Here is a 13,618-nt window from a genome sequence, read left to right as displayed (position 1 = left end):
GTTTAGGAAACATTTCACGCCAATACAATGCGCTGCATTCTATTTTTTCACAAAATCACAAATATTGAATTTCATGGGTTTACTAATTTGCTTTTCTTGTAAATTTTGAAGTAATAAACATAGAATGTTTTTTTTCCTAAAAATCAATTAACTTTTTAAACATGAATGGAAAAATAGTCAGCGAAACGACACTAAAAGGTCCTTTAACATAAATAACAAAATGTAGGGTATAATTTTATTAATGCAGGCTAGAGTAAAGCTCTTAATTGCTTGATGTTGATAGCTGTGATTTTTTTAAATGTAGAACTCAAAAGGGGCTCGAAAAGGGTTGAAGTGACATAGAAACTGCGACCTTGGTCGAAAAGTTTAATTGTTCAAATTGAACGCGCGTTCAATATTATGGTGGTCAGCATGCCTGTGTTTGACAGTTTTCGCCAAAAAACGCACGGCTTAAAATGATTGATGACTGTCAATCTTCTACTTTTTAACTTGCTATATACTTCTCGGATTTCTCTGTCGTTTTTACAAATTAAAATCGTTTCTTAAGTTTCTGTTCACATTATTTATTGACAGTTGACATCAAATCGTACGAACAGGTGACATATTTGCACGGGCTTGCAAAACATTGACATGAAACTAAAATTCAATCACTACATGTCAAGGGTTAACTATAAGAATCGGTTAGCAATATGAGCAAGCTGACCCTTTTCTAAGGCACATAAAAACAAAATTTATTTAATACATATAAATACATAATAGTTATTTATGCAATGAGTGTATAAATGAGGGGTTTTATTGGTGAGCAAGATGTTTAGTCCACGAGCGCAACGAGTGAACTAAATTCGAGACTAAATTCGAACGAACCAATAATCGCCGATTATCGGAACGAATAGCAGCTTCAACTTCAGTCATAAATATGCTATGAATTCCATGTGTAATTCTTACCACCACATCCTGTATTTGGCCTCGTTTGAAAGACTAGTGCCCGGTTTCACAAACTGACAAACGATGATCGTTAATCACTAATTAAAAAAATCACTAATTAAAAATATTTGAATGGGAAACAAATGAGCGTATAATCAAGTGGCTAATATTCTAGTATTTTTAATCATTGATTAAGCTTAATCATCGTTTGTGAAACCGGAAATCAGTCTTTTATCCTCCCCTGCAAATAAAAGCCTAAGGAAATTAGGTACGGTGACCTAGCTGGCCATGGAAAAATACCTCCTCTTCCTATCTTCTAGGAGCTTGAGGTCTTGACAGTCGATTCACTTGTAATACTGGTGGTTCTAACCAATGACCCAAGTGTTAGGGTAGGGCTGCTGCTGCGTCACTTTTGCAATCGACGTATCTTTTAAGCATCTACACATCGGCACCACTATCTCCCAGAATTGTTGCAGAGGTCCTTCGGAATGAATGCGCCGTATACAGTTAAGCATTCGGTAACTCCAAATACTTTACAATATTCCTAGGAATCTGTCCAAATGTGTCGAGTCCTATGGGGTTGCAGGTGCATATATCGATATTATAAAGCAAAAAAAAACTCTGGGAACGAAACAAAACTCTGCTTCTTCTGATTTTTCACTAATTTCGTCTTTGGATGATGACGCTTCCATTTTTTAGTTTTTCGAGAAAAAGTTGAAGTGTTACGAAAAAACATGACCCAGTACCAGCGCATGCTTTGATTAAGGCTGATTCCCATTATAGCAGCATCGAGCAGCGCGGTGCAGAGCAGAGCGGCGCGGTGCAGCGCAGAAAATTTTAAACGCGCCGGAAAGCATTGGAATACGCTGCTTTGAAACGCGCCACTCTGCGTGTAGACGGACAAGTGGGAATTGAGGAGCGAAGCAGATCGGCGTGGTGGTGCGGCTTGTGAAAAGCATTTATTTGTCTTCTGTGTTGAGCTTGCGTGTGTTAGTGGATTCGCTATGGACGGACAAAGAATAGAAAAATTAATTGTACTCGTTCGCTTTCTTTTTCTTCTTTTTTCGTCGTGTACATGGCATGACATCGCGACAACATCGCGGTAAGTTGGAACAATATCCCCGCCAAATTAAGAGAATTAGACGGAGTGAGGTTCAAAAAACAACTAAAGTCATATCTTCTGGATAACCAAAATAATAGCCTCTGTTAGCAATGCGTTTCACCGGGATCCAAATTTTATTTTATTTTATTTTTTTTTTTATTTTAAATTTTATCTGTGTGTACCTACTTTTTGAAATTTTAGCTATCTACATTATGGTTCTATATTGTTTATTACCCCATTAAAGACTCGCACACATGTACTGCAAATGTATGTTTGACGTTGCTAAGTTTACTTTTTGTATTTAAACCTAGAGGTTAAGCGGAAGAGCAGCATTCGCTGAACTTCGCCTCTACATATTTATGTACTACAAAGAACTCTTTTCACTGCAATAAAGGCACTATTATTATTATTATTATTATTATAGTGCCGCTATAAATATTATGAAATCATCTGGTGATGATGACGATGATGGCTCTTCTTCGAGCTTGTAAGAATACAATCTCCCTTAAACTGAACACAAACAGAAACGCTGCTTCGTCGCGCTTCCAAATGGTGCTTAAGTGGGAATACCCCTCTACAATTTGCTGCTAGCGACGCGCCGCGCTGCTCTGCGCCGCACCGCTCGATGCTGCTCTAATGAGAATCGACCTTATTAGGATTACCATAAAATACGTTCAAATGGGTGTTGTAGGCAGGCATTTCAATTAGAAACACTTGTCCATTAATCTCGCTTGCAGCACCATATCCATTCCTTGCGTATTAATCCATCGGTTTTAGGGAAGTTATGGTAAATGACTCTTCCGTGTTAGTGATTTTTGTGCAAACACGGCTGTTGTTACAGTATAATGTTGCACATCGGCGTCCTGGCGTCCATTCAAATACGTTCACAACAAATTATAACTGTCAATTCTGACAGCCAGGTCCGTTGGTGACGTCACATATGACTTAAACTTGGGCAACATTACAAGTATAGGGATCGAGCAATCCTTATTAGCGCATTTTTGGTAACAAAAAGGAGCTTATCATTTCACTTTGTCCGGCTGGCTGGCTGGCTGGCTGGCTGGCTGGGCGGATTGAAAAACTTTTGATCTAGACATCGTAGAGAGGTCCGGTTTTTTGCATTATCTCCGTCTTGTCGAGTTATTGGCGCAATGGATATTCATTAAGCCCGTAGTGGTTGCGTTTAATTAGAATTTGCGAAATAACTAACGTCGCTTGAAAACTTGTCCGTGCGCATATCGATTTTAAGCCGATCCGATTGACGTAGAGGAATGGCTTTTTTATAAAATATACTTTTGGCATTGCCTAACTACGGTCACTAATATGACTTATCTAGGATAACTACTTCAAGGTGAAAACTAATCAAAATCATAACACGGTGATGAGTTTTACAGTTTGTGGTATAATTTTGGTTAAAAATATCGTATCCAGGTCTGAGCGGTTTTTAGCGTAACACAACGAAGTTGAGGTAACGCTTATGTGCTCGTGTTTCCGTCTGTCCGTCCGCCCGTCCGTCCGTCCGTCCGTCCGTCCGTTCCATCGAGATCTCGGCCCCTGGGACACCTAGAGACTTCGGGTTTTCGCTAATTGATAGCTGCTATGGTCTATATTTGCCCATTTCAGACAGTTTTATTGCACTCTCTATTTTGCGCAGACTGTGCATTGCCAACTTTCTTATTTATGGAGATATTTCTTTGAAATTTTAACCACAGATGCTTCTAGTAAAGGCAAACATTGCGCACATACTAAAAATTATGTGTGCGCATGCGCAGTCCCTGCGCAATGCCAACTTTCCTATTTATGGAGATATTTCTTTGAAATTGGAACCACAGATGCTTCTAGTAAAGGCAAACATTTCGCAAATAGTAAAAATTATGTGTTGGCATGCGCAGTGACTGCGCAATGCCAACTTTCTTGCAACGTCAACAACTTGTTGATTGCAGCGTTATCGGAGATCGGGGATTTCATTGAGGCAACTGAAGACGTCTTGATTATGGGAGACTTTAATTTCCCATTAACTGTCGGAAATCGGGTTGAGAAATTTCTTCAAGAGAAATTCAATATAGTGATCATCTCTCCCCGAACAGTGACAACGAATGGCGGAACAATAATTGACGGAGTTTTTGGCAAAATGGTCAACTACACTGTTGATTGTTCGGTTTACGAGTCGTACTGTTCATACCATCGTCCAATTATTATTAGAGTTCGTGAAAATTAATAAAGAAATATATGTTTGCATAAACCTTATTTTATAATTAAAATTTTCTGATAAAATACTGATTGCTAATGCAATACTGATCCGTCACGCCAAAAATGCGCTGAAGTCTCATCGATGCACATACGAGGACTTTTGTAATTTTATTATATAGTATCCTTGGGGTAAAACATTCATTTATATTGTGCGTTTTTGTTATAACACTCCTATCATTGAATTTATAAATTCAATGCTCCTTTTATAATCGCTTTCACATTATAAACTAATACTTGAATATACTATTATAGTAGCTAATCTTATGGCTTTATCATTTTTGATTAATTACTCACAATTTTTATTCCATTCAATCAATTAATAGTAATGGCGTTGTGGGTTTACGTTTCCGTTTCGTCTGCTCATCATCACCACATCATTGCATCGTGGTTTTTGTTTGTTACATAACAAATAGGATATCAATTTTATGATATTAAAGATTTGGTGGTATATCGTGTTAAAATAAACAAAATATGTGCGTATAGTCATATTCCGGATGTAAAAGAGTTTTTTCAATTTGCGATTGTATTGCAAATACACAAATTTTTTTATTTGTTGATATGTATAATGTTGGAAAACATTGATAACGATAAATCGATGTGTTTTGTCGTAAACAGTAGTTGAAATTATAGAGCTGCAACAATAACAGAAAATGAAATTTCTTGCAACTCTTCTGAGTGTTTGGTGCACCCTATTATGTGAAACATTACAAACCCGTAAGTAACTGCATAAGGCCACACGTACCTACTTGAATTTATGCTTTAGTTTAGAACATCAAATAACATGCAAATAGGTACATTATGTAGAAATTGAGCATTTCTCAATGTTCATCATTCCATTTCTAATTCGGGTAATAAATTCGCATAGTTTCATAGGTGTATCTAATTTAAGGTATATTACAATACTATAAGTATTACATGATAGCGCCAATGGCAAAACGAATTTTATCAATTTAGGTGTTGTCCAAAGTTCAAAATGAGGTTAAGTGTAGAAAGTTTGTCTCACTTATTATTTGTACTAAACTAATAAATACATAATGAAAGTTTTTCTTGAAAATTAAAATATATTCTCTCCTGGGTTACATACAGGGTGTTACACGACCGTTCGAAAAAAAAAAATCGGGTTGTAGAGGGCATCAAAACAAGCACTTTTTCCAAATAAACCGAGGGGCCAACGTGTTTCGTTTGGGAGCCACCCCCCAAAGAGTGTTGAAATCTGCATTTCTTCTTTAATTTTTTTCTCAGCAACCATAAGAGTTACAAAGTCGGGTGGCATGTCTTTGAATAGGTTTTTGGGTATGCTCTTTCCGATTTTGCAATTTTTTTTTCAAAATTCCTACCCCTAAAGGGCGCACCCCTAAACTAGGGTGCAAAAAAAAATTCTGATTTCGACGAAATTTGGTATCTGGGGGTTTATTAACATGAAAATCACGAATCTGAAATTAGTTTTTGAAAATTCGAAAAAAAAGTTCCACTGCAATTCTTGGCGGGACAACGAAAATAGAGATAATTCCACGAAATTTGTTGTGTACATACTAAACGAGTTAAGGAACAAAACTGTCGAACAGTTTTTTAAAATAACTTTTCAAACAAAAGTTATACTCATTTGAATGTTGGTCCTTCGGGTCGCGAAGTGTCCCAAGCCTACTAGTAAGCAATAATAATAATAATAATAATAATAAGTAAACATTCCATTGTTTTTAGGTAAATTGATAATTGGAAGAAATAAAAATAACAACTAACTTCACATTAATTTAATGTACCTTTTCGATTTGTCCTTAAAAGGAGCGTGTTCTTTTGGAAGTTATTTTTCAACCTAAGATTATGAAAATTTTTGATCATAGTGAAAAAGTATCATACGGAAAGTGATTTGACTTTTTCCCCTACCTTATTTAGATAATAAATAATCGATCAGCGCTTTAAGATACCTTGGTAGGTGTTTTAATCGATACATCGAATTTTTTAATCATTTAATGACCGAATTAATTCCAAATAACAAAATATCGACTCAAACCGTTAATCTTTTGTTTTTGCGACATTGTCAACCAACACATGCGAAATTATGGCTTACTAGTAGGCTTGGGACACTTCGCGACCCGAAGGACCAACATTCAAATGAGTATAACTTTTGTTTGAAAAGTTATTTTAAAAAACTGTTCGACAGTTTTGTTCCTTAACTCGTTTAGTATGTACACAACAAATTTCGTGGAATTATCTCTATTTTCGTTGTCCCGCCAAGAATTGCAGTGGAACTTTTTTTTTCGAATTTTCAAAAACTAATTTCAGATTCGTGATTTTCATGTTAAAAAAACCCCAGATACCAAATTTCGTCGAAATCAGAATTTTTTTTTGCACCCTAGTTTAGGGGTGCGCCCTTTAGGGGTAGGAATTTTGAAAAAAAAATTGCAAAATCGGAAAGAGCATACCCAAAAACCTATTCAAAGACATGCCACCCGACTTTGTAACTCTTATGGTTGCTGAGAAAAAAATTAAAGAAGAAATGCAGATTTCAACACTCTTTGGGGGGTGGCTCCCAAACGAAACACGTTGGACCCTCGGTTTATTTGGAAAAAGTGCTTGTTTTGATGCCCTCTACAACCCGATTTTTTTTTTCGAACGGTCGTGTAACACCCTGTATAGCTCGTTACACATTTTCACTAGTTACCCACAACCTCCCCAATCCACAAAATCCACCACATTGTTTGTCATATGTCGCGGCCCAGCACAATGGCAAGAAAGTGGTGGATATGCACCCCTGTTAGTACCTACATTGAATATGGATATTCAATGGTACCTACCAGGGACACCTCCCCATAACAGTTGACCAAATTCTGAGAGAGGCGGCTACGCCAGGCATATGCCAAGTATCAAGTATAATGCCCGGCAATAAGCAAAGCAGAGATATTATTCCAAAAATTGCCGAGCTATTTGCAATAACTTATGTAACCATGAGGCCTTTGTTTGCTTTATTCGGAAAGGGCACCAAAATCAAAGCAACAAGGGAATTAGAAATGTCTTCGTCGCTCACTCACTATATTTTAGCTGAGGGAGAACTATGACCAATACAAACATACACTTTTACCTAACGAAATGGGTGCACTTATTTGGTGCTGATTCTATTTATTTTTGGAATATTCGTAATAAATGCTATTTCTATATTTTTTACAGGGATTTCGGAAATTTTGCATTTTTCTTTTATTTCATCTTTAAAACCTATTACGCTAGCTTTATTTTATTTTGTCTTTATTTCCTGTGCGTATAATATACAGGGTGCTAATACTAAGTCGTTACATCCGAAGAAGAAGACAGTTAGGACCAGGGTTAGAACTCATTAAAACAAACAACTTTTCTTTTAGTTCCAATTTTTGATTTGCTGCCCCGGGTTGAAGTTATTGGCTTCTTTTGTTTTTCGAAAAATCGTCATATAACTCTCTTATTTTAAGGACTATTGAAAAATTTTTTTTTTCACGTTCGTAAAATAAAGTACAACATTTTCCATCAATTTGCGTTCATAAAGGATGCGTTTGTTTCGTCCGGTAGTAGCGTGAAAAAAAGTGCCGTAGCGGTTCATTTTTTAACGCATTTGAGTGAAAAAAAGTAACGTAACGTGTCATTTTTTAACGCAAACTATTTAGACAAGAAACATAGGAGGCCGCCGTTGCTATGATACTCGCTGACATTTGTTAATAATTACAAGTACTTATTAAGTTCATCACGCTGTTTTGCGTAATTTGTGTGCTTGAACGATGGAAATGGACAGTGATGCGAGTTTTTCATTCACCCCCGAAGAAATTGTGAACGCGGCAGGTATCGCCACCTCCAATCTGTTACCCGTAAAATCCAAGGACCAATATTTGAAGGAATATGATTTATTTATGAAATGGAGAGCCGAAAAACACGTTGGAAGTGGTAGTGAAAGGGTGTTATTATGTTATTTTGAAGAAAAATTAAAACAATGGAAGCCGCCAACACTTTGGTCGACCTATTCTAAACTAAAGGCTACACTGTTAATCAATAATAATGTGGATATACGGAAATACTCAAAGCTAATTGCTTATTTGAAGAACAAATCCGTTCGCCACAAACCCAAGAAATCAAGGACATTTTCTCGAGATGAAATGCACAAGTTCCTTCACAATGCTCCTGATGAACAGTTTCTTATGCACAAGGTATTAACAATATGACCATTATACGCTTCATGATGTATTGTCGTTTACAGCTTGCTCTCATTTTTGGAATCGCGGGTGCCATTCGTCGTGAAGAACTGTACAAGATTACTGTGGATGATATTAACGATAATAATCTCATAATATAATAATCCCAATAATCTCCACTGCGCATATGATGATATTCTTAAAGAGGTTGACGAATCTGTCAGTGTCACTCATTTAATGGATGTAAATCCAGCATCAGCTTCCAAGATTCAAATTGTTAATCCCACTAATTGCACATTTAATATTAATATTTATAAATAAAACCCATCAGTGATTTGTTATTCTTATGCTTTAATTTTTTTAGGTACGAACGTGAAAAAAGTTTTGTATGCAATTCGTGAGTAAAGTATCTTTTTTCACTCGGCGGATTTGCGCACTCGCCTTCGGCTCGTGCGGCAAATTTTCCTTCTCGTGAAAAAAAGATATACTTTACTCACTTGTTGCATAAATAACTATTTTTCAAAATTACCTTTCATCTTTCTCTAAACCATTTGTATTTGCTATTATTTTTTGTATTTTTTCAAATAACAAAATAGCATGCAAAATAGCGATTGATCAAAAGTAAAAAAAAAACGTTTTTTGATAACCATGGTATGGAAAAAATTATTCCGGGTTTGATTTATAGAAAGAAACCCAATCAGTGTTTTATGTGTGTGAAGTGAGATTGTATACACAACAAACGAAAAGCACCGATGCCATGCAACCGTTTTAAGTATAGGCTAGTATCAATAGAATACCACATTTAATTGCTACTGTCCGTCTCAACATTGGTAAAGTTATGTCTACATCTAGCACCCACGTATTGTTTCTCACTGTATTTAGTACTTTTCGTATGTTCGTATGTTTTCTATAAATAATCTTAGGGCTTTCAAACATCTTCTATTGATGTAATTATTATTTTTATTGTTTTAGGCGCATCTACCACGACACAGTTGCCGGATACAAGATGTCCTCCACAATTTTCACATGTACAACCTTTTCCAGAAATATGTGGGAATCAGTCGATAGCGTTTCCATCAAGAATAATGGGAGGTAATGAAGCGACTTTAAGTGAATTTCCATGGATGGCGAGAATAAGGCACCGCAGTGCCAGTAATGTTTACACATATGGTTGTGCTGGATTCTTAATTTCGGAGTATTTTGTACTGACCGCCGCTCATTGTGTTGTTTCCAAAGCATTTTTAGCCTTAGGACCGATGTATGTATACCATTTTAGACCTATACAATGTGTAATGTACTGAGAATTCAGTGATGCCGTCCAGCTAGGGGAGCACAACACTGAAGAAGATTTGGATTGTGAAACGCGCGGTAGTAACAAATGGTGTGCAGATTTTCCTCAAGTAATAAAAACCGGAAAGCCGAAATTGCATCCAGAATACACCGAGAACGGCCCATATCATAATGATATCGCATTGTTACCTTTAAAGCAAGCTGCAGAATTTACACGTACGGTGACAAAGCCTAAAAGCGAATCTTTAATACAATGGGAATTTTAGAATTCGTTTACCCCATCTGCTTAGCAACAAAGCTGTCACAAGAAAGTGAAATGTGGTTGGCTGGTTGGGGAAAAACGGAAAACGGTAAGATTCACATTATAGCTACTATACAGGGTGTTCCAATTGGTTCCAATTTGGCCGACAAAGCATGTAATATCATTGACTAAAATTTTGTTAATCAGTGCTTATACAATGATAGCTGTGCTTCATATCACTTAAAACTCATTGAGGTACAAATTGTAGAATCTCCTAGTACAATCAAACTAAAGGTAACAGTAAGACGTGCTTCCAAAAGGGAATGTGAAACCTTATATGGGAATATAAATGTAACGATTTTGGACTCCCAGATGTGTGCAGGTGGGGAAGGAGGCAAAGATTCCTGTGGTGGAGATTCAGGCGGCCCGCTCATGGTTCTGGATAGTGTTAATACTTGGTACGCAGAAGGGATCGTCAGCTTTGGTAACCGTTGTGGCATTCAAGGTTGGCCAGGGGTATACACCAACATCCCTTATCATATGCAATGGATTACGAGAACCATTATGAGTCATTATACGAACAAACGTGCAGATATGAGACAAGTTACGCGTTATTAGTTTTATGTGTAACTTTTAAGTGTAATACATAATGTTATTGTTTTACATAAACCCATCATTCATTAATGATCTATTGAATCATTATTATTAACATGTACATTCAGTCAACAACTAATATTCCAGGTTTCGTGACATCGAAGGCTGTGCGCTAGGTTGTGCGTTAGTATCTATTGCTCATAATACACCAAAGCCTTTCGAGGCGTGGGGTGAAGGGGCGAAAAGTGAAGGGGGCTAGGGATAGAGGATAGGCAACACATAATGGTCACTGAAATTTGCAATAAAAGTCGAAACTTTTGAGCAATTTTTGAAGTCCAAATATTAATTCTAACTAGAGGTCTTACCGGAAATTGATAGAGATATAGAAAGTCATTAAATGTAGCGATTTATTTTTTTGATAAAATTATTTAAGTCGTGTATAAATGATAATCTTGAATTTACTAAGAACGCGAATACTGGCCTTAGTAAAAAAAATATTTAAAAAGTAAATCCGTACAATTTATGGATTAAAAAAATATATTACGAACTGCTTCAAATTATGAAATAAAACGTAATTTTTACTCAAAAGTTTATATAAAATATAGCGACGGAAGAAATGCAATACCTTCCATATATTGACGATAGGCAACTCAGGTAGTACTTTTACCTGGAAAATTTTAACACGTAATGACCATTATACTTATATACAATGGTTTATGACCCTATTAGACCAGTAACAAAAGAATCTCAATGCCTTCCATTTATTCGTCTATTAGTACCAACGATAATTGACCGATAATAAAAAAAAATTGTACGTCAATAAATGTAATAATCAGGAGTAACAACGTTTTAATTTTTTAGACCCGTTTCATACATTTTTTTCATACATTTGATGTAGGCAAAGGCGCCGACTTAGGGGTGGCCGAGCACTTTCAGCCCCTCCAATATTTATACTGGAGGGGCTCAGCTCCCCTAATTCTGAATAAGTGACAATTATATACCGTATTCGTATTCGTGGTTACTTACACCAAATCTTGAAACTGCATAATCAGCTTTAGACTCAACAATAAACCTTTATACCTCTACCTCAATGCAAAAATGCAATAACAAACCGTCCCAAGTAAGCAGGAAACCGTTGACACTTCTAAGAAGCAATAATCTGACTCCTGATGTGACGTCATAGTTTTTCTTTCTGAGATAAAGGATAAAGATAGGTACCTGCACCTTACACCTACTACGATAAGTGCATTATTTAAAAATGCAAAAATTCGTACTTGCTGGTTTTAGTTAAAAGTCGACGGTTGTCGGTTAGGGTTGTTATAAAAATTTTTTTTTTACTTATACCCGTAACCCGATACCCTATGCAGGTACGTAAAAATGTTTGGGCCCCCCCAAAAATTTTGTCAAGTCGGCGCCTATGGATGTAGGTGTATTGTTACCTACTTATCAAAAAGCAATTTAATAATATCGGTTACATAAAAATTATGTACAATTTGAATACGATGTACCTATTATAGATACTCATATTGTCCCTGTGTTCAAAAGCGGTTCTCAATCCGACGTTCGTAATTATCGACCGATAGCTATCTTATCGAATTTTTCTAAATTGTTTGAAATTGTAATGCAACGATTTATGTACAATAACCTTAAACCCATAATAACATCTTATCAACATGGATTTGTGCAAAATCGTTCTACCATCACTAACCTCAGCTGTTATTCACAGTATTGCCATGAAGTTTTGGACAACCAAGGCCAAGTTGATACAATATTTACAGACTTTAGTAAGGCTTTTGATAGAGTGCATCATAACATATTGTTGCACAAATTAGCTGGAGTGGGTTTTTCTCATCACTTTGTCGCCCTTATTAAGTCATATTTAACAAATAGAACTTTGTATCTTACTTACAATGGCCATCAGTCCAACTCGTATATAGCTACCTCTGGAGTTCCCCAAGGTTCTAACTTGGGTCCTCTATTATTCCTCATATTTATTAATGATTTATGTGAAGTAATATCCTCGAATCTACTACTATTTGCTGATGATGTAAAAATCTACTCATCAATTTATACAATTTCTGATTGTATTACTCTTCAAAATGATTTGTTTGCAATCTACAATTGGTGTCTAATTAATAAATTACCATTAAATATAGACAAATGCAAATCTATGTCGGTAACGAGAAAAGTACATAAAATTGATTACAAGTATACCGTGAATTGTATTACTTTATCCCAATGCATACGTACTCGCGATCTGGGAGTGTTATTCGATAAAGATTTGTCATTTAATGATCATGTTACAGAATCTGTTGCTTCTGCGTACAAAATGTTAGGCTTTGTAATAAGAAGCACAAGAGACTTCCATAATATAGATGTTATAACGCTTTTGTATATTACCTTAGTTCGTCCTCGACTGGAATACGCCGCAATTATTTGGTACCCCCACTATAAATATTATAAAAGCTTAGTTGAAAATATCCAAAGAAAATTTTTGAAATATTTATGGTTAAAGCATTTTGGTGCGTACCCCTGTCAAGGATTTGATCATGGAACATTATTGAATACCTTTAAAATGACATCTTGCGAATTTAGGAGAATTATAACTTGTCTTACTTTCTTATATAAATTACTAAACAATATTACTGATTGTCCTCAACTTTTAGCATGATTAATTTTCGTGTGCCTAGGCTTAATAGTAGACAGCTTGATGCATTTTATGTCTCTCAATCTCGTACAAATTTACTAGCAAGAGCTCCTGTCCATTTAATGTGCTCTAGATACAACCTTATCTGTGATTTAGTTGATATCCACAATGACTCTATAAGTCACATCTTAGAATCTGCTAAGAATGTATTTGTACCTCATTACAGTGTTTCTGATATTTTCAAATTTTTTGTTTTTGTCAATTGTATTAAAATTAATTAGATTTAACTTACCTACTACATACTTAATTTTTCTTAAGCATTATGGTTAGCATGTTATAGCTTACGAAGGTTTTGCTCTGTTATTGGTCTTATGCTGTTGGGTAAATATATTATTATTATGGTCGGTGTTTCTTGTGAG

General features: G+C 35.8%; 1 protein-coding gene across 1 annotated transcript; it reads left to right on the top strand.

Annotated features, from left to right (window-relative positions):
* The first annotated feature begins 4,652 nt into the window (after positions 1 to 4,652).
* On the top strand, positions 4,653 to 10,647 carry LOC116163278 (spaetzle-processing enzyme-like). Its single transcript, XM_031477149.1, has 5 exons — positions 4,653 to 4,990; positions 9,400 to 9,685; positions 9,737 to 9,933; positions 9,984 to 10,067; positions 10,227 to 10,647. The coding sequence occupies exons 1-5, from the start codon at positions 4,927 to 4,929 to the stop codon at positions 10,574 to 10,576; spliced, it is 981 nt and encodes a 326-aa protein (XP_031333009.1). The 5' UTR covers positions 4,653 to 4,926; the 3' UTR covers positions 10,577 to 10,647.
* The last annotated feature ends 2,971 nt before the right edge of the window (positions 10,648 to 13,618 follow it).

This window comes from Photinus pyralis, unplaced genomic scaffold (assembly GCF_008802855.1).
Source record: "Photinus pyralis isolate 1611_PpyrPB1 unplaced genomic scaffold, Ppyr1.3 Ppyr1.4_LG2, whole genome shotgun sequence".
Lineage (NCBI taxonomy): Eukaryota > Metazoa > Arthropoda > Insecta > Coleoptera > Lampyridae > Photinus > Photinus pyralis.
Note: the sequence above shows the minus strand (reverse complement) of the source record. Positions and strands in the feature narration are given on the sequence as shown.

Bases quoted from the DNA above. Each gene is read 5' to 3' on its own strand.
- LOC116163278 (XM_031477149.1), top strand. From the start codon at position 4,927: ATGAAATTTCTTGCAACTCTTCTGAGTGTTTGGTGCACCCTATTATGT. The intron at 4,991-9,399 runs GTAAGTAACTGC...TTATTGTTTTAG, and splicing joins ATGTGAAACATTACAAACCC to GCGCATCTACCACGACACAG. The intron at 10,068-10,226 runs GTAAGATTCACA...TACAAATTGTAG, and splicing joins TTGGGGAAAAACGGAAAACG to AATCTCCTAGTACAATCAAA.